Consider the following 21501-nt stretch of genomic DNA (forward strand, 5'->3'; position numbering starts at 1 on the left):
TATCGCATGAGTGACTTGTTTCGAGGTCACTCTTCCTGCTTCCAGCATTTAGCCAGACTTTTAAAACTACTTAATTGTAAAACTGCTCAGCTGTGTGTAAAAAGTGGTATAATAATAGTTTCAATAAAATGTTAAAAGGAAGTTGTTTGTAACTATTATGAGAAAATTTGTTGGATGTGTCCGCTTTTTTGCCATTTTGCTCAAATTCTGGCCATCCCCTCTCTTTAAGGTGTAGTTATTTGCCAATGTTGTGTCCTTGTTCTTACTTTGACATTTAACTTGATTTATAAGTAAGTTTTGTACTGCCAGATTTGGCAGATAGCAGCCGATAATGTTTTCCTTAACTCTTACCCTGTCCAGCAGATAATCTCCATTGTTTCCCGTTTTTTGTCAGGAATATAGTAAATCCTAATTTTGATGGCAGTGACTTTTTAATTTTAAACACTGAAGTATACAAATCTCTGAGACAAACACCATACAACATGGGAGGCAGGGGTGGGGAAGGAAGGGTCTGGGGGTTTATTCTAGTCTTGCATTTGATCCTGTGCTGCAGGCGCACTTTTTGTGAGGTTTATTCCGAGGTTAAGCTGGAACTCAGTGTTTCCCACAATTTTTCCTTTAATGCTTGTTCATATACGGCTAGCGGTCTCACTACTTATTTTTCCATGTTTATGGCTCAGAAACCTTTTTACACATCTTTTCATGTCAGTCATTCAGAGCTGCTGCTGATAGCTGTTGGTAAAATTTGCCAGAGGATTTGTCTTGACCTTTTCGCTTAGATTTTTGAACATCTAAATTACCGCTGTCTTCAGTGCATCACGAGGACTGATCTGGGTGACATACTGCAGCCTTGCTACCTCGTTAAGGCTGCTTACCAAGACGTAATCCTAAATGTACTTGAAATAATTACCCCTTACAAATGGGGAACCTTTAAACCTGAATATTAATACCTGCAATTAGGGAATGCGTTCCCACAATCAAGTGGATTTCTCTGAACTGTGGACGGTATTTAATGACGGTAGTGTTCCTCGTGTGAAGTGAGTTACCGCTCCTATGAATCTGTGCACTGATGCTGCCAGCTAGAACGCAGTTATTTGAGTACAGTTGGTGTCCACTTACGTCATGCAGTGTTGCTCTGCTATTTCCACTTCGGGTTTTCTGGGGCAGTATTTTTTTAATAGACAAATATTTTAATAGACAAATATTTTTCACTTTTAGACCACCTTCTGGATCTGCATTCACACCTTTACCTCTGCAGCCCGTTTACAACTGAATTAGAGAAGCTTCTACTGTTAGTTAGAGCCTTCTGGGAGGTTAATGAATTACTAATTCTCCCTAACCAAAAACCTCATCTAACCAACTCCTGCCTATTTAGAATATTGTGGGCACTTACATTAAAGGGATATCACTGTCCTTCTTTTTAGGACTTTAGAGCCTTCTATGTAAACTTTTTTTTCCTTCCCTCTTTCTGTCATACCTTCTTTGGTGACTTTTCCAGCAGAGAATACCCATTGGTGATAATGAAATTGCTTTAAAAAGAAACTATTTTCCTTAATAAAAGCATGTGTTGATCTTTGAGCTAACACTTTTTTTTTTTCAGATTCCTCTTTTACACTGGTTAGTTCCATTAATTGAAGATGTGAAGAATCTGGGCATGTCTAGTAAAGGGCATTAAATCTGGATTACTCCCTAAGTAAATTTTCTGTTCCAACTTTTACTTTATGATATAAAATAGTCAAGAGCAGCAAAATAAGCTCAAGGCAGGCATAATATTTCAATAAGGTTTGTGCCCCAAAGCAAGCAGCTTTTCTAAAGCTGAATTTGTGTGTGTGATACGCCAAAGATGTTTTGCACCCAAGTGTGCACATTCATAAAACCTTAATTGTATGTGCAGGTAGGTAACTGAGATACTTGGCAGTTAGTGGCATGGTTTGTAGATAGACTGTCTGTGTAATCTGAAAAAATTCTGCTCCCCCCCCCCCCCCCCCCCCCCCCCGTTTTTTTCCAGGTAGTGCGACTGTTAAAAACATCTCCAGAGAAACCTATAACACTGGCGATTGGTGATGGTGCTAACGATGTGAGCATGATACAAGAAGCACATGTTGGCATAGGTAACTTTCTTTTGTCAGAAGAGATACAGGCAAATAAGATGCAAATCTTAGTAGAGGATTGCATCATGAATAGTGTTCATAAACAGATAAACGTCTAACTTCTTGTGCCTATGAATGACAGGGTGTTAACCTGAGTCATCTGTTGTAGCAGGGTTTTGGTGAAACTTAAAATTTAAGGCTGTTTGCTCTCAGAAGTCTTAGGCTTATTGGGTGGTCTACCAATAATCAGAGGTCCTGCTTAATGCTGCCTTAAGAACAGCCAAGATACACCGTAACTTGAATCTCAGAATTACTCTGCTCCGGATGTTGGAAGTGGATATCTCTAACTGCAGACATGGTTGGATTCTAAGTTCCTGTGTAAACCTGACCTTTAAACCTTTCTTTGCACTAAACTGCCACTGTTTGCAGCATGCCTGTATCACTGTAGAAATGCCATTTGTGTCTAGTTTGTCTTTGAGGAGCAGGCTTTCATTAGATCTCCTGAGAGGCTGTTATTGATTCTCACCTAAGCTTGGTGGTTTTCTGTTTATACTGTTCTCTATTATCCGGCCAGACCTTCTTAAACTCTTTTTTTTCTTCTGTGCTCTATAACTGAGTGCAAAACAAAACATAACCGTTGGTACGTGTCACATAGTGTTCTGGTATTTCCTTTACTGACTTCGGATGGTGTCTGTTAAAATAGTAAATGTTGAAGGTTCTTACAGAAGGTATTGGTACATCAGGATGTTCAGTCTGTCTCCCTCTGTGATTAAAAAGGTGTATATAATGTTTATCATGTAAATCATGTGGCCATGATTTTTAATACCATGGGTATAGTGTGCTTGAGAAGGCTACAGGCCAATAGCAAATAATGCTTTATTTTGCAGCTAGTTTGTCAACCAACTGAAGCTCGTTAAAAATAAAATCACCAAGTCTTTACTGTCATGTGTAGTAATTTGTAGATGTTACTTGTGTGTTGGCCAGAACTAGCAAGTCTTTGCTGTGGAGGGTGATGGGACCTTTAGACTATTCTCTTTCAAAAACAACTGGCACTTTAAGTTTCTGGTTTTCAGGAATCCTGGGCCATTTTTCTTCTGTAAAAAAAAACTCTGTACGCTTATCCGAATCTTAATAGTTTTTAGAAATGAATTTGTGTTCAGCTGTGGTAAGCATTGTCAGCCCATCAGATAAAGTAAACTGCTATTGTAAGGACAGCGTTTCTTTTATGGTGCTGTTGAATATCGGTCATACATTATTCCCAGAAAGCACCATAAGAAAAACCTCTGAAGTAAAACATACTAAGTAAATTGATTATTGATGATGGGCTGGTAATGGTTTGCTTGGTTTGGGAATTTTGTGTTTGTATGAGTGTTATTGTCTCTGTGACTTCCTATAAATCTTTTCTTAAGCGTAGGTTATGGAAACAGTATTTTGTTTGTGGGTTTTGGTGGTGGTGTTTTTTGTTTGTGTTTTGGGTTTTTTTTTTGTTTGTTTGTTTGTTTATTTTTTTTTAATCGAATCAGCATAAAATGAGCAGTTTCCCTTTGTTCTAAGTCTCAGGAATAATGTCTTCTCCTGGAACTGAAAGTTGAAGTCTTTATAATGTTGAAGTGCAGAAAAACAGAACTGTAGCTTCAGATGTATGTTGTTGGGGTTTTTTAACTTTAATTTTTATAATGTTTAACCTGTTCTCTGTTGTTTCCCAAATACTACAGGAATCATGGGCAAGGAAGGAAGACAAGCTGTAAGAAACAGTGACTATGCAATAGCACGGTTTAAATTCCTCTCCAAGTTGCTTTTTGTCCATGGGCACTTTTACTATATTAGAATAGCAACCCTTGTACAGTACTTTTTTTATAAGGTAAGTCTTCAAAGAGTGCCAGTGAAGTTCACAGAAGAGTATGTAACTTTTTCCCACATCTAACATTTTTGTTTGGAATGGGTTAAATATCTCTGTTCAAACATGTTTTCTGGGCTTTTTTTTTTTTAATATTTTACAACCAAATGCAGTAGTTTAACTGTGAAAGTCAGTGCTTCCACCTAGAAGTAGGTTTTAAATACCACAAGGACTTTGCCTGGGCTGAGAGGCAGATGTGTTTGCCCTCTGAAAGCAGTATTACTAGCTTGAAATGAAATACATTCTTCAGCAAGATGTAAAAGTATAACCTTTTTTGTTTGTTGATGTAGTATGAACCAAATCCATTCATCTTAAAATGAAAAAGGAGTACAATAAGTAGCTGAGGGAGGGAAGGCCCTGCAAAAAGTATGTGGGGAGAGAGCGTGCTTTTTGCTAGCAGGCTCACTGTAAGAAAATGGTCCCAGCCTTGACTTCAGAAATCCTGAGGTGAAACACTGCAAGTAAGTCAGCACCAGCAACCGAGTTATCTCCGGACACCTCTCAGGGAGCTCTGGGCACGGAGCAGCAGGGAGAGCTTAAGCAAAATGCTGAAGGGAGGGGTGGGAGGACAGGCCTGGGACCTCAGTCCTGGGCTGGGGTGTTGGAAATGCTAATAACATCCTCTTTTTTTTCTTTTGTGAGGTTTTTTGGTTTTGTGGTTTGTTTTTTTTTTTCCTTACTTGATCATCAGCTTTGCTCAGAAGTCAAAATTCACTATCTTACTTGAAATCTCTGAGATTCTGGTATTGGCTACCAAGCCACTTTTAATCTTCTGTTCTTTGCTTTCATTTAAAGATAACAGCATGGTGCTAGGTTTTGGTTTCTGTTTTGTCTACTGCAAAAACCTCACGTGAGCAGGGCACAGGCTTTCTTGAATAAAATGTGGAAATTATTTTGCAATTCTTAAAAAGAAACTGAGGGGAAAATGGATCGATTTCTCCTCCTTTAATACCACTTCTACTCCCATAATGAGATGTGTTCATCAAACACATTTATATTTTTCAGGTTCATTGTCCCAAAGGACAAACAAAATATGCTCTTGAGCAAACCATAGCACTTCGCTTTGCCAAGTAAAATGCTGAAATGCTTTTTGCTCTCCCTGTATATTTTTTGCCAGCTTCTAAGAGTTAGCAATTTGTTTTAGGGTTGTGAGGCGTATACTGAGGATTAACTATTTCCTTCACTTTTCTTTTTCCAGAATGTGTGCTTTATTACACCACAATTTTTATATCAGTTCTTCTGTTTGTTTTCACAACAAGTAAGTATTGGATGCCTTACATCTTGGTAAATGTGTATGAAACACTCAGGGTAAATAATTTAAGAAAAAAGGGGAAAGAACTACACAAGAGCAGCACAGATTTTCACTTAAATATCCAGCTTCATTTTCTATATGTGACAGCTTGATGTTACTAGATGGTTATGTGAGGATAGCTTTTTTTCTAGCTAGTAAATTCACATAATCAGTGACTTGTTGCTGCTGTTAGTGTGCTAATAAATTTTAATATAAATAACTTTTTTCTTTACAAGACTCAAAATAATTTTCATTTCCATTTTCAGACGCTCTATGACAGTGTGTACCTGACTTTGTACAATATCTGTTTCACTTCCTTGCCTGTCCTCATATACAGTCTTTTTGAACAGCATGTGCACCCGCATGTATTACAGAGTAAACCTGTGCTCTATCGGTACGTATATCTTGTATGCATTGTCATAGTAGCACATCACCATCCCTGGTGGTATTCAAAAGACGGACATGGTTTAGTGGTGGACTTGGCAGTGTTAGGTTTACGGTTGGACTTGATATTAGAGGTGTTTTCCAACCTAAATGATTCTGTGATTCTATCATTTAGAACAACAGTGGCATCTGCAGAAGTCTGACCTTGCTGTTATGCATTCCGACAGCATTTTTATCTGTAATTTATGCAACTTTTAGTAACTATCTTGATGAGGAAGAACTGCAGCTACATAGTTTTCATCCTAAAAGTTAGTGCATATGAGTATTTTAAGAGAAGCATCTTTTTATGTTAGACACATTGAAGAAAACTGAGCGCTTGGTCAGCTTACATGACTGACAGCCACCTCCTCCATTACATGTAGAAGGTGAAAAATCACTCAAACATACAAATGAAAAACTAAGACGCTGCGGCTAGGGGAATCGCCACAGAAAATGCTTTACTAAGTGGGGTAGTGATTTCCTGTAGAATTAGGTGTCCTCCCAGTGGTAGCCTGTTGCATTGCATACTGCTTTTTGGAGAAAGAGTATGTATTTTTGTAAAAAAAGACATCTCTCAGGTGTTTCTCTTTTCCTAAAGGTTTCTTAAGCAGAACAAGGGGCAAGTTTCAGATGAGGCTTTTTCTTCCTCTTGCAATTCCTCCTCCAGGAAGGAGAACTCTAGTTTATGCTATTCTGAATGTGACCCGTTAGAGAAACCCCTGCCACTGGTGATCCCTGCATAATTCAGAGGCAAATCACAAGAGCTCAGAGTTCTTTTTTTGCCCATGACTTATGCATTTTTTTTCATATGTCAGCATTTGTTAAATGTATCTTGGTGCTGTTGAAAGTTACATTTATTCAAAGCAGTAGCAGTCATGCAATGTGAATAGCTGATGGGTTATATAAAGGCAATCTGAAATCCAAAGTCTGTTTTATTTCTGCAGAGACATCAGTAAAAATGCCCATCTGGGGTTTAAACCATTTCTTTACTGGACCATCTTGGGCTTCTTTCATGCCTTTGTTTTCTTTTACGGCTCGTATCTTCTAATGGGAGAAGACACTTCTCTGCTGGGAAATGGCCAGGTACAATATCATAGGAACTATTCTGCCACATTTTTAGTTACTTTTCTTAATGTTTTGTTGAAAAATCCTCTTGTGTCAGAAAAATCTAAGATTTTCTTTTTATGCACTACCAAAGATACTTTTCCAATATTAGTGTGTGCTCTCAAGAGTAATATTTCTTAGTGTGGCAACTGTAAGACAGTGTCAAAAAGCATATGTCTGTGAAGAACATATCTCTCAAGACAATAAATGTATTATGGTTGTCTTAAACTTTGTTTTGTTTTGTATGCTGTCTTTGTCAAAATCATATGTCATAACTTCAGTAAAGGAGAATTTATAGATTCTGTGATTCTGTGAAAACTCATTTTGAATTGGACTTAACTGCACTGCCAAACAACGGCAACAACAATTTAGAACAATTAGCTACTGTTTTTTCTCTCATAAAACTATTACAGGTAGCAATGCAAAAACACATTTGCCTCTCTCATGCCATTCTTACCACTGGCATAAAGTGCTTGCTGGTTCTCGTGTAGCGCTTGGTAGAGTTGCACGTTATGGCACAAGGTACAAAAATAGCATCACGCTGTATTCGCAGTGGTCACCTGGTGATAGGGCGTGGGCATGAGCTCAGGAAGTTTAGCCAAAAAAAGGGCTTTCTATATAATGATGAACAGATAATTGGCCAGAATTGTCTCAAGTGACTAAAATCAGTGTGTGAGAACTGGTGGTTAGCATCCCTGCAGAGAAAGGAGCAATGAAGGGGGAGTGGTGCAGCTAGCTGGAGTGCCTGTTTCATCATGAGCTGTTCAATAAGAACGTTAAAATAGTGCTTTACACTAAAATGACTCTTACAACTGAGGTATGAGTGCGTCCTCTCTTGGCATTTGTTACAAGCTGTGTGACTTTGAAGTTCTTGTGAATTGGTAAAGGACCTTCAGTGCTTTTCTAATGAAGTAATTTTACACTGAATCAGTGCATTTCTGTGCCTCTGTCTTAGTTGTCAAAGCACCTCACCTCAAAATTGCTTAGTAAACACCCGCAAGGCAAGAACAGACTTCTTTCATTTTATTTAGTAACAAATGTTTAGTTTGGGGACTGGTTATATTCTATAAGTCTAGACCGGTGTGTCTACAATGCAGACTTCATGGAGAAGGTTCATCTAATGGTTTCTTGCATAAATTAACCTCAAGATTTTTATTAATATAGTTAGTGAACGAGCATACTGGAAAGAAAGCTTTCAGATGCTCTTTGGCTTCTCACATTTTCTGTTATGCAACTTTAAAAAAAAAAAAAGTCTTAGAATTTGTTTGGAGTTACTCTCTGCCTCTCTGTTTGCTAAAAGGTGGTTATTGGAACTGGTAGAACTGTGTGTTGCAGTAAAATATCTACGGTGAATGAAGTATGTTGCAAACTGCATGTGTGACTGAAAAAGCCAAAGTTAAGGGCAAGACATACTCGCGTACTGCTGAAGTGCTTTCTCGTAAGAAGTTCTCAAGAAGCGATCGCTTTGGGTGAACGTACGACACCGGGTACTGTCGGTGCAAGGCCTCCCGTTTTCATTCCAAGTTGTCAGTTTGGAGCAAAGCAGAATAGAAAAGATTGTAAATAACGCGTTAATGGTGATGGTTTGTTAGGCTTACCTCAATGCATTGTGCAACAACTTGATCTTTTAGTTCTTTTTTTCTCCCCCCCTTTTCATGCTGTGCATGTCGTCAGATATTGAAACCTAACAGGCAAATGGTAAGAGTTTAGAAGAGGAGAAGATACAAAATATTGTATCTGTTACTTCACAGGATTAAAGGATGCAGCATCCACACGTAAATGTGTTCAAAAATAAAATGGTGGCAAGAACGTGTTCACGTTTTGCATTCTAACTCTGTGACCATTGAGAGCAGTGTTACAGCAAAGACACTTTCTTTCACAGGTAACTCAGGAGCAGTAGTCTTAATTTTACTTCAGGATTATTATTGTAGCACTAACAGCAAGCATGTTGCTTGTTTAAACATGGCTATCAGTGTGAAAAATAAATAGAAGGCTCCAGAAGACATGTTGTAACAGAGATCTGTAAAACTATCAGTAAATCCAGACTCATGGCTGCCTCAATTTGGTAAACCTTGGGTAAAGATGAGAAAAACAGTCGAGATCTATCATCAGGCTGTTGGGATGGTTTTTTGGCAGAGCTCTGTAACAAGCACTACAACTGTGTAAATCCCAGTTTCATGCCTCTGTACTGTACTAACAAATCTACTCTAGGATGACCTGTGCCTGTCTGCATGTGGTACCTTTTTCCCTGCTTGCCTAGCTCGCTGCCAGTAAATACCAAGTTGAGGGTTGGGTCATTGTTCAGTATGTCGGTGCCAAAACCAGCCACAAAACAGCACTGCCTTCAGTTTCAGCACCCAGACTGCTTACGAGAGCAGAGCAGTTAGACCTCTTGTAGAATGGCAGCGTGTGTCTGAGTAGCATGTGTGTAGATAGATTACAAACCCAGCATCCCTGCCTGGTTGTTCGAGCTGAGATTTTATTGTTGTAGGACTTGTTCAGAGTTTTGATGGTTTAATTTACATGGGCAAGAGAATACAAAAGTGATGAATACAGTGTTTTAGAATTGAAGCTTAATTTTGTGTTTATTAGCCTTGAAACAAAGTGTCTTTTCCTTAGAATTTTCTTTGAAAAATACAATGGCACCATTATTTTTGAATTGTAAAATTGTGCTTGGGGTAAAAAGTGAACTTTCAGGTGATGCTGCACGTTGAAAGTGACCTGGAAACATTTAAAATCAGTGTTTTGCTCATACATTGAAGTGAAAATCTTCCACCCAATATTTGCTTTCTATTGGATGCTTATACTTGGTTAAACTGCTATCTTAATTTTCCTATCATTTCATGTTACTGTTGTGGACTTTCTTCATATTTCATGTAGCCTTTGTGGTGGTTTGTTGTGAACCAAGAAGGAAGATGACTTGTTAATTTGCTCTTACCATAAGCTGTATTCTTTTTTCTAGTAGTTTGTGTTGTATCCTTCTTGCTTTTTCACAGTATTAGTTGTTACAAGTTTATGTCCACAGACTTGTTTCGTTAGTATAGCTGACTCGAGAATAATCTAACTTACTATGAATGCTCTTAACTGATTGGTTTTTTTTTCTTCCATGATTTTTACCTTGCCATTTTCTTAGATGTTTGGAAACTGGACATTTGGTACTTTGGTCTTCACCGTTATGGTTATAACCGTTACGATGAAGGTATGATATACTAATTGCTCCCTGTTTTGGGGTATATGGGCAAATATATAATAGAGCAATAATTTAAAATTGATTCAAAAGTTATACAGAAGTAGGTGATTCTTGAGGAATCCAGACAAGTGATTTTTATGTTTCATTTCAATGTTGTTAAAGCTTTTCTTTGTCGTTTTTGCATGTTACAATAATATTAAGTACATCCAGACCAGTATTTGTTAACTTCTGTGAAGTGGGGGGAAAAAGGAAGTTCACTGAAGTTTTTTCTTTGTTTTAGATGGCACTAGAAACTCACTTCTGGACATGGATAAACCATTTTGTTACTTGGGGATCCATTGTATTTTATTTCATATTCTCCTTGTTTTATGGGGGAATTATCTGGTGAGTGACTTTTCCCCCTCCCCCTCCCCCACCCTTTCTACTATAGCACATATGATAGATGAAGGTATGAAGAAACATTGACGTATTATGTTCTACTATGTTGCTCTAAATTGTGTGATAGGTGTCGGAAAATACACTTTTAAAGCTAGAGTGGCCGCTCGCTTTTGGTGATTATTTTAGAAGTTTGAGCAATGCTGCTAAGCTGTCCTGTGCTCGAGGACAGAAATTACTTGTCTCTGACAGCCTGTGACGATAAAGGCATTTTTGTTTTTAAAAAATAGCTGTTCCCAAAGGTGCTGTGTAATAGGTAAATGTTTGCAACAGAAATGAAGACGCTGGGGATTGAGTCACTAAGGAGGCGTATTTTTGCTTGTATTGGGGTCTTGGAGGGATAGGATGGTGACTGATTTCCTGCAACACAATTTAACGCTAAACCAGAACGTTTCCCTCCAAAGTTTGGTACCCTCCTTCGCCAGAGTTTCTTTGCAGGTCAGTTCCAACAGATTGCTAGACTTTTCATGGACACCATGAATTGTAGCTGCATCCTGAGAGATGTGCTGCTTGATGTAAAATAAGATACACTTGAGCCTGCCTGTGCTGTACTTCTGTCTCTAGAAGTTCCTTTTAGTAATTGCCACTTCTTTTAACTTTTCAGGCCATTTTTACATACCCAGGACATGTACTTTGTATTTGTTCAGCTGTTGTCAAGTGGTTCTGCTTGGTTTGCCATAATCCTCATAGTAGTCGCTTGTTTGTTTCTTGATGTCGTGAAGAAAGTGCTGTACAGACATCTACAACCAACGAGTACTGAAAAAGCTCAGGTAATGTTATGCCTTTGTATCCAACTTGATCAATAGTTAAAAGAACACGTTTGTTAAAATCTGTGTTGTAAACTAACTACTTTCCTGTGATATTTAATTATCCTCTTACGTTGCTGTCATGTTTAATGCGTAAAAGTGTTCTTATTTCAAAAGATATTTTTCTAATTTAAAACTAGAAGAATGAGGACACTGTTTTACGAGGAAATAACATATGTTTGTCACGGATATTAACAACAGTAAAATTATTTATAAAGGGGTCGTTCTGTCTGTTGCATCTCAGCTTGCAACTGTACGAGAGGATCATGCTACACGTTTTTGTACTGCATTAAAGATGGTAACTTACTCTCATTTTTGTCTCGTGTGAGAAGCTCTCTCCTCAACTGTAAGAATTCTTAAAATGTGATGAAAACAATATTTTTAAAATTACTTTAGTAGGACTTGTTTTAATTAGCGTTTCTTAAATCTTGATTATATCATATGCCATGTATTTGATTGTGTAATTAAAGATAATTGCCGGTGTGGCTTTTTCATAAATTCATAGAAGAGGCGTAAAGTTACGCTGTGATAACAGAATCTCCCTTTTTCCTGACATAGGCTATAAAAACTCCTTGAAATCATTCTGTTGAAAATAAGCTTTCTTTTAGGTAAATATCTCATCCATACTTGAGTGTTTACTTCTTTTTAGTGACAGTTATTGAGAGGCTATCCTGACCCATTGTTTTAATAGTTACTGTCTCTGGTTTCAGTCTCCAGCGTTTTATCTTTTTGTACCTTTTCTGCTAAACCGAAAAGCCTTCTATTAACAATTTTTTTGTTATATTCAGTTAGGTTTGTGATCCAGCTAATTTTCTCACTGATAAGTAGTTTGGACTTGCACCTCTTGTCCAAAAGGTTGTTTTCCAGTCTTTAAACATTCTTGTGTTTCTCCTGTAATCTTCACCATTCGTCAAGCTAGTCTTGAACCTGGGATTTCACCAGTGGACACAATACTGCAGCACAGCGTACATCGATGCCAGCTATGGAAAAAAATGATTCCCCCAGCTGTATTCAGTTTGCAGAATAATATACATCAATATCTGTTATCTTCGGCACCTTTTTCTCATCTGCAAGTGACTATGTTGGTTTCTTCCAGGTCACTGATGAGAGGTCAAATAGCATAGGGCCCAAAAAAAAGTGAAAGTGACTGAAGAATCCAGTTGACGAAGATATCCCATATACAGTTACGTTCTGAAACCTGTCAGCAGTTTTTAGTCCATTTGTGTGCCATACTGATTTTGCAGTGTCCTAGTGTTTTAATTCAAATTACACTGAGCTGTGTGCCATACAGAACTCCTAAGTGCATTACATCAATACAGTTACCTTTGCATCTAACCCTGTAGTCACTTTGATGTAAGTGCGTGTTTATTTACTTAGATTATATTACCCTTCTGATTTGTGTGTTTGAAAAAATCCATTCTCTTAATTTGCCTAGGATCAACGTCATGTAGACAAACCTATTGCTAGCCAGAATATCCCATTAGTCCCTTTCCGAAACCAGAATATTAGCCGCTTTTTTCCAATCTTGGAATTTAGTAGCTAAAAGCCAAGGGAAATAACCACTACCTTTCAGAAGAATGTGGCACTAGACTCAATAAGACCCTTGACTGCATGTTATTGCACTCTTTTGGATTAAACAGTCTTGATTTAGAAATTCTGTAGGTAATGATAGTTACTTTTTTTCCTTCAAAAATGAGTGGCAATATTTATTGAACACTTCCCTTTTCCTTCCTTCCTGTACATCAGCTGTTTCTATTTCAGCGTATAGGTACGGTTATCGAGGTTTCTCATGTTCCTAAAGGGCTTGAATTAAAAATAGAAAAGCCCATAGCTTTTTTTTTCCCTAGCTTTATCTACATACCTCTTGTTGTAGTCTCTTGCTTTCTGAATCAGTTCTAAAGAACTTCTGGGCTCAGTTTGCTCCCACTGCAGTTGTGTCATCAAGGACACAGTCGGACTTATTTTTAGGATAGAATCTTGATGAATGTCTTAACAGTCTTCCTGTTGTTATAGCTTGATTCATAGCCGTGGGACTTGGGTTTGTGCATCTCTATTAGTCATCTCCCCCCCCCCCCCTTTCCCTTCTACTTTGCCATTTGACAGTGTCAGCATTAGGGTCTATGTTTGCCAAAATACTGTCTTTCTGAAAACACTTAATGCCTGATATTGCAAAGTTGAGGTATCAACCAGAAATGCTTCAGCAGCCATTCAGTGGTTTCTCTGGGAGTCTGATAATGAAATCATAGTTTAAAACGTACTTGTGAAAAGGTGACACCTGTTTGTTGCTCTCATGAGGTTCAAACTGTTGAGATTTTCCCACTCTTATTTTTAATGGGACGATCAGCCCCACTGAATCTCATCAGCTATTCTTGTAGTGAGGAAATAGACATAAGTGAAGATGAACAGGTGGCCAACTTAATAAATTTATTGTCAAAAAGTGACAGAATGCTTCTTCCATGATTGTACCTCATTAGACTTATTTAAAATTTCTAGTAAATATTTTTCTTTCTGTTTCAAAGCAGAGGAGAGGGCTGACTCTCAGAATGAGTTTGGAGAATGTCTTTGTTCTAAAAGCAATTTTCCATGAAAGTCATTCAAAGAGTGATTATGGAACTTTGCATCTTGCCCTTTTAAATGCATTTTTCACGGTGTAGGTGCACCCTCTGTATAACCGAGTACTTTTCATTGTAGGACTAAGTATATTTGCATATTGAGGGAGAGAAAAAGTTTAATTTACAGTTACTAAGTTTTTATTAGGCCAAGATAAATTGTTACATGCACTAGTTACTAATTTTTTAATCACAGCCATTTAAGTTATTTTTGTCTGTCCCGCATCACTTAAATTCTAAAATATTCCCAGGAGCAGTGAGCAAAACACAGGTTTCTCAGATGAAAATGCTTGCCCCTGTTGTTTTAATCTTCCAGAAACTAAGAGCACACTAGTTGTGCAAGTTACCCAATTTAGTGCTTTGAATTCACTGTATCTGTAGGCATCTGCCTTACTCTACTGAGTATATAAGCAACTTAGTTTTATATCTTTTATTTAGTATAAGGTCATAGCATCAACAGTCAATCTGTCTCTCATCAGTTGGATGTTACATGTAGCTAATTTATTCATAAGAGAGCAAATAAATTTAACTGGTATGAGAGAGAAACACTTGGGAAATTCTGCTAAAGAGAAATGTTTAAATGTAAATATTGTTCTGTGTCACAACCACCTAAAAAATAAAATCTGTCCCATTTGGGAAAGTCAGTATATTAAAATGTTGACAGGCAAGCATGAGTTGACTTTTACAGAGGGATGAGTTTGGTTAACTCTGCCTTCCTTAATGCTCTTAGGGTACATGTGTGTAATTTCTTTCTGTGTTCCAAGTGTTTTTTGCTGGCTTTAAAGAAAATCCATGGTATTTTGTTTGACTTTAGTCTGTTGACCTGAAGTAGCTTCTGGGTAATTTCTGACTATAGGTCTGTTACAGAATAATATAGGAGCAAGTAGACAGTAAGGTAAATCTGAATCAAAATGTAAAGCTTTGGGTAAATATAAATCACAGCATTGTTGAGGGCAGAAGGTAGTACTGAATAAAGATGTCTGGTAAAGCACAGATGTAAAAGCGTTTAGGCCTTTTTTCTCAGTGTGAAAGCTAAGGTACGCTTAAGGATGGTCCTACCAAACAATAATTGGCTGTGATGATCCCAGGAGCTGTCCTGAAGGTACCAGGCTTGTGTTCTGTATATGATGTGTATTCCACTTAAATAACAATGTCTTGTCCTGTGTCTTTCTCTTGGAAAATTACTGCTGCTACTTACTGACATGTATGTTCCACCCCTTCTCTGTCCAATTGTAGATGTACTCCAACAGAGTTGCTTTAAGTGACGAGTTCATCGCACTGCAGCCATTGTCCAGGGCAAGGAATCAGCTGAGCAAAATTAGGTAGAGTAGGATGGACAGTTCCTCATCAACTCTTATGCATGCTGGAGGTGAACTAACCAGTGCTGAGAGAGATGGGAAGAGGCATGAATATTAGCGGGTTGAGAGGGCAACACCTGTAGTGCAGATACATTCAGTTTGGTTATTTCTTGGCTTTGCTCTGTGTTTTTGAGCCAAATGCTTCTCCGAAGTAGCATGCATTCGACGTGCTTTTTTTAGGAAAAAAACATCCCTAGCATGACACACAACCTTCGGAATACAGATCTAGCTCTTCTTGCATCCATTTTTAAATAATCATAGTTTCTAGCATGGTTATAATGCTTTTAATTTCTTTATCATCAAAATTAACAGTGCTTTTTGCATGTTGGATAATTTCATCTTCATAAGGCCGTGACAGGAAGGTCCGTAAATTTCAGGCAGCAATTTCTTGCGTGTTGTTTGCCCATTTTAATTTGCTTTCGGTTGTGTTGAAAGGGCAGAAAACATTTTAAGTTCGGGTGCGTACATATACTTGTGCAGCTAAGGCTTTTTGTGTTTGTTTTTATGCATCTATAAAGCGAGTGTTGTTTGTTTTCAATGTGTATGGACACATATTCCTAAAGGCATTTGGCTGCAAAGTCCTAGAAAATTATTCCAAAAAGATCAAAGCGTACATGTGTCTGTGTAGGTGAACCATTGTGACTCTGAAACTTCAAATGCACCGAGTTCAGTACATGAAATGCTATCAAATGCTGCTTCTCATTTGTAAGACCAAAAAATTAATATGTATAAATAATGTCTCAACCTGTTTGATGTTTTATCCCACCTGTACCTGCTTCTGTATTTTATAGCAAGAATTAATGCAACTGATTCCCTTTAAATACTACTTAGTGACTATGTTGTTTAAAAACATGCAAGTAGGTGCTAGGAGAACCAACCAGACTACATTTTTGAGACCTAATTGCTGTATGTTTGGCTGAGGGAAAATAGGAGGCAGGAGGCTGGCGTTGTAAATGATTAGCAGAGAATTTTTAGTGGTTAATTGAAACAGATGATACAAGTCCTTTGGGGGGGCGGGAAGAGGAAAGCTTTGTATTTCTGCTGAGAGTGTGCTGTACCATTGCAAGGCAAAACTTGAAAGGGCTATTGTGTTTAGCTGTTAGTTGTTCCCCTGTGAAACATATCAGCTTAGATTTCCAAATACCCCAGGGAGGTAGTGTGGGGGTGTTTTTTGTTTTAAATTCAGCACTTACTAGCTTTGAAACAGGCAAACTGCAGCGTGCCTCTTGATTTTTTCAGTCAATTTAGCAATATATTGGGGAGATTCCTCTGCAAAAGCTTTTACAAGTTAGCTTTTAAAATTCTTGGTTTATTAGCGTAATGTAAGTTACCTTTTTAAAACTTCAGATGTATATATTTCTAGCAAACATCTGTTTTCTCAATGAATTATTAAAGTGAATTACCTGTTGCATCATATCTATACCAAAGGTGTTATAACAAAAGAATCTGTTATACTTTCCAAAACTTAAACACATTTTAAGGGTTATGCAACTGGATGGTGAAAGAAAAAATACAGCTGTCTAGGAATGCAGCAGTGCAGTTACTAAAATACTAAAAACAGGAGAATGCTAACTTGAGGGGACTTTCTTCATGTTACTCTTAGGGAAGGGGTTGAAAAAAAAAAAGGAACTTTGTTTTGTCCATGAGTAACAAATTATTATGCAAATCAAATTCTCTCATATGTCAGAATTTCTGCACCTGCGTGTCTAACAGTAAGCTACCTGAAGCACAAGCAGAGTGCCTTATGCTATGCGGTTAAAGCTGTAAAGTGCAACAAGAAAGAAACAAGGATTCAGGTTTCTCCAGTTCTCTATTTGTAGTGTTTGCATGAAGTTCGGAAGCTATCCTGTGGGTTCTTCCCTAAAACAGTGAAAAGGAAAATCAGTTAATAGAGGGAAACTACTCACTTCACTCTAGTAAATAAAAGCTAATTTGGAGTGAAAACCGTGGGTTAGTTTCTGTGGTGTTCAGGGCAGCTGTTTTCCAAAAGCAGTATAGCAGAGAAAGCAAGGAAGGCCGTAGGAACATGAAACAAACCAGCTGCTTGGTGAATGTAGGTGTAAGCAGCTAATTCTGTCACCTCATTTGTACCCGCCCGCCCTGCAGCTGCATCCTGTGGCTGCAGAATGCACGCGGATTGATGAACAGGTTTTGGCGGTTTCTTGTTGTTAAATATATATTAAAATCCTCAGGAGGAGTATACTGCCAGGTTAAACTGAGTTACACCTTGTTCTGCAAATGTGCCTACTGTTCTGTTGATATACAAAAGGAGAACACCTTTACGAATGCAAGTTAAAAGATAAGCATTGTGTTATCAAAAGGCTCAGGTTTGTTATGCACGTTTTTGATACACAGTGAAGAGCTTTGAGGGGAGTCTTAGGTGTCTGTGTGACTCCTGCACGTCAGAAATGCAGCCTTGTGTGCGTTAAACTGTTAAAGCTCTTACCTCTGAACTTTGCTGTCACTTTTGTAGCCTCGGATGAAGAGGAAATCAGGCAGCGCAGGTTCGGCGCAGGCTTTGCGCTTAACTGGAGACTGGCTGAGGAGTGCTTTCCTCTGGAGCTGTTCCTCCGGTTCTCGGAACACCTGCGATAGGGTGCTAACTGGGCCCCACTCGGTCTCACTTCAGTGTTTTCTTTGTAAACACAGTCTTATGTATAATATATACACATGCATCTCTGTGCTTTGAGAACTGTCAGAAATCTTAAGCCACATGAGAAGTGTTGCTCTGACAGGTGTTTTCATCCTACTTACCGAGGGGATTAACTATGTTTATGGAGTTTTTACTCTTGGACAGTGTGTTACAACTGCACGCAATACTAGGGAAATGTAAAACACAAAAAAGGCTTTTATTTACAGGGACTGCTGTCAGTGCATAACGTTACATCTGGGACTCTCAAACTGTAGCATTTGCCTTAGCACAGCCAAGACCCTGTTCGTTCCCGTCTACAGGCCCATGAGTCTGTTGTTGCCTTGTTTTCCCTTCATCTCTGTACAAATCTGCTTTCTTTAGCTGTGTCCAGAGCTCCAGACTCCTGGTCCTGGCTTTATGGGCTTCGTTACTTGTCTGTATTTTTTCCTCTTGATACTGTTTCGTAGGATTCCCCTCCTAATAGCTTTCATACCTGATCCAGCCCAGCTCTGTAGAGGTTGAGAAGAGACAGGTTTCTGCTCCTTTTACTGCAAATGTTTTGTGTAAGGAAGGTATCATTTCCAGGACAACTATTCAAGTGCCAACGCACATTCACACTAGTGAAGTACACCAGAACATCTTAATATGCTAAACTTCGAACACGGGTAATCTCTTCCTTTCCAGGTTTGTATATTGTGTTAGCATAGTGTGGTGCTGATCTGTTAGCTAATCCGCAGAATCTACTGCAGGAAGAGGGAATAAATGGGAGAAGAATAGACTATTTCAGACTTACCTTCAGTCACAAAAGTGCACGTATTTACTTACCTGAAGATACTTTTGTCTAATGACTTTGAAATAGTGAAATAATTTGACATTTATACATTTATTTGACTCAGAGATGAAGAATAGAAAAACATTGAAAACGTAATGGCCAATGAAGTTGTTAGATATCAACATCCATGTATTTTCTTCTAAAATTATAAATCTAATGGTTTGAGATTTGGGTATATAGTGTATGAAGGGTTAAAGAAAGTGAGCTTTACAATAGGGAGCAAGTTTTATCTGAATCGTGGAGTAATATAAACCATCTGATATATTTTGTGAAACGTCCGTGTGTCATCAGACATGTTGGCAGCTAGGACCTGGGCTCAGGAAAATACGCTGCAGTCCTCTTAACTTGATGTACGGGATTACATTTCCTGTTCATCAAAGTCCTAACTGTGTATTTCAGTGTGATTAAATGTTTAGTTGAAATGTCTGTCTTGTGGCATAAGACAAACGAACGGAAATGGTCCTTTCTATTAGAAGGGGGAAAACAAAACTCTAAAATCTGAAACCAAAATCTGAAAATTTTAAATAGATTTCAAATTTGTTGGGCTTTTCCCTTTTGTAGTCTATGATGTGCAAAAAGACCGACCACTTCTAATACTTGTGCACTGATAAACCGTGCTTGATCCACTGATTAACTTGAACAAATTGCCTTTTGCATAGGTCATATGTAAATATGCCTTGCTCTCTCAAGAGCAGATCTGTAAAATGAAAGCTCATATAAAAATGGTAACTGTTTGAAAGCAATGCAAGCATGGTGCTTTATAAGATTTGTTGCTTTTCTGTCCTTCTAGATGGAAGAAGATAAGGGTTCAGTCAGCTCAGCATGTGACTTTGCTGAAAGCAGGCACAGAGGGGAGGACAATAGGCAACTGCTAGATCCGTCTAGCCTACCCGACAGTTCTTACGTTCACTAGGTAGTACTCCCACTCTACCCTAATGCGTGTGTGTGTAATATATTTATGTATATCATATACAGACAGTCATGGAGCCATCTACAAAATACCCATATTTTGGTATCTACAGGAAAATTTGCATCATAGTATGTGGGTTTGATTTTTTTCCTTATCAAGCTGAATCATTCCTTAATTCTGCACTTCAGTTGCTTTTTGATTTATCATGTGAAATGGGCCATTATCATACAGAGTATTATGTTTATTGTGATCCTGGATCTTACCTTATGAAAATACTTTATTTGCAGCCCAAATATGAATAATATCGGGTATTTCTCTATACTTGTTTTTTTAAAGCATTGTCTCTAATGCCTTTTGTTTTCTGAGGGTTTGTTTCAGGTCTTCAGAGACCATTATGCTTTATTGCCTTACCATGCCAGGTTCTACTTTGATACAAAACTATGGTCATAATTGTCTGCCACAGAGAGAAAAGTGACAAAGGGGACTCTTTAGCATAATATAAGTATCTTCCTTCTATGTAGTAGATATAAATATAAAAATCCATGTTCACCAGGCAGAGATTCACAATATAACTACACATTAACTTTAATTTATTTTTATATTGTCCTTAATGCTCTCCCAGTATTACTTTACACTTAACTGTGAGTTTGATAAAACATAAATGTTGTTTCCAGGCTTATGTAAGGTCACATTTGCAGTTTTTTTTAATGGAAAGGTTAATATTACCCTTCTTAAAACTGTGGTTCAAGCGTGATCCTAGCTTTTTGTGAGTATCTGACTTGAGAAGAACAAAGATTTTAGTGAAGAGACATCAGCCCTCCAAAATCCAGAGCTGAGGGTTCACTCCTTGGAAGCTAGTTTGGGTTAGTCTTGGTTCCTCTTTCTGTCAGTCTTTGAATAGTATCTAGGACTGCCAGCTCTCGGGTCAGCAGATTCCAGGGAAAACAAATGTCTGGTCCATCTAATCCTACATACAGCTGCTCTAATACAACCTTTCACAGTAACTTTAAAGGTATTAATTGGTCTGCTTCAAGATAAAGGATGGGCTAAATACGCCTTCTGAAATCCTAAGTGTAGGAATGTTGGGAGTTTGTTTCGTATTGCTGTGAACACAGCTGTGAAGATCGCTGCATATGCAGCAGGGAGCTTGCTTCCTGACTTCCTAATAGGAATTCCTTCTGCTCTGTGTGATTTCTTCTCTGATACACTGAGCGCAGTATCAGGTGGCTGTGAGGGTCATATTTGCTAGTACTGCAATGCTGCAGATTGTGCTGTTCCTAATTGTGGTGTCTTCTGTGATAGTACAGTTGTGACCAGATGTGATGGCCACCAAATAAGGGTGGTCGGGACCTCAAGTTCTGTTGAGGTGTGTTTTCGCTTGGTTTGCTTTAACTAAAGCTCCATCCAGACCTTGTCAGTTGCAATGCTTCTGCTCCTGTCTCTTGGGTATTTACAGAGGTTTGTTGTCGTAGCAATTGTTCACTTTGTGTCCAGAAGTCCTCCCAAATGAGTGCGAGTTGGTCAGAAGTGCGTTCTGCCTGCAGTTGCTTGTGGCCTCTGAGGTGCAGCAGCTGAATCAAGGGTTTCATTTGGTAATGCTTTCTCTAAGTTGGTACAACTGCTAACTGACAGTCTGGTAAGCATCACGTTAAGCGGTGTGACGAGAAGCTCTGGAGGGACCGTGGGGAATGCAGAACGGAGCTGAGGAAGGGACAGGCCTAGGAGAAGGTGCATGGAAACACCAGCTCTGCCTGTGTGCTCCCTTCTCGTCCTACCAGTTGGGATTTCCTGCCTCTTGGATTTCCAGATGCCTCTTGTTTCTGGTACCTGTCTCTTCTTTGTAGTATAGGAATCTGTCCAGTTGCCTCTTTTGGGGGATTAGGAAGGAGTGTGTCCACTCATAGGAAACCATTCCGTAGGAAAC

General features: G+C 38.4%; 1 protein-coding gene across 4 annotated transcripts in view; it reads left to right on the plus strand.

The window, feature by feature from the left end:
• Positions 1-21501, plus strand: part of ATP11B (ATPase phospholipid transporting 11B (putative)) — a 68159-nt gene that overhangs the window by 40755 nt on the left and 5903 nt on the right. For 2 of the 4 annotated variants that reach the window (XM_064458068.1, XM_064458067.1), the window contains exons 21-28: positions 2009-2111; positions 3806-3951; positions 5186-5245; positions 5545-5672; positions 6646-6784; positions 9939-10004; positions 10276-10379; positions 11035-11200. In XM_064458068.1, the coding sequence (XP_064314138.1) occupies positions 2009-2111; positions 3806-3951; positions 5186-5245; positions 5545-5672; positions 6646-6784; positions 9939-10004; positions 10276-10379; positions 11035-11200 (912 nt within the window). Of the gene's footprint in view, positions 1-2008; positions 2112-3805; positions 3952-5185; positions 5246-5544; positions 5673-6645; positions 6785-9938; positions 10005-10275; positions 10380-11034; positions 11201-15081; positions 15168-19457; positions 19581-21501 lie in introns of all 4 variants that reach the window. The other 2 variants (XM_064458069.1, XM_064458070.1) reach the window with 2 other exon arrangements.

Source organism: Phalacrocorax carbo, chromosome 7 (genome assembly GCF_963921805.1).
Source record: "Phalacrocorax carbo chromosome 7, bPhaCar2.1, whole genome shotgun sequence".
Classification (NCBI taxonomy): domain Eukaryota; kingdom Metazoa; phylum Chordata; class Aves; order Suliformes; family Phalacrocoracidae; genus Phalacrocorax; species Phalacrocorax carbo.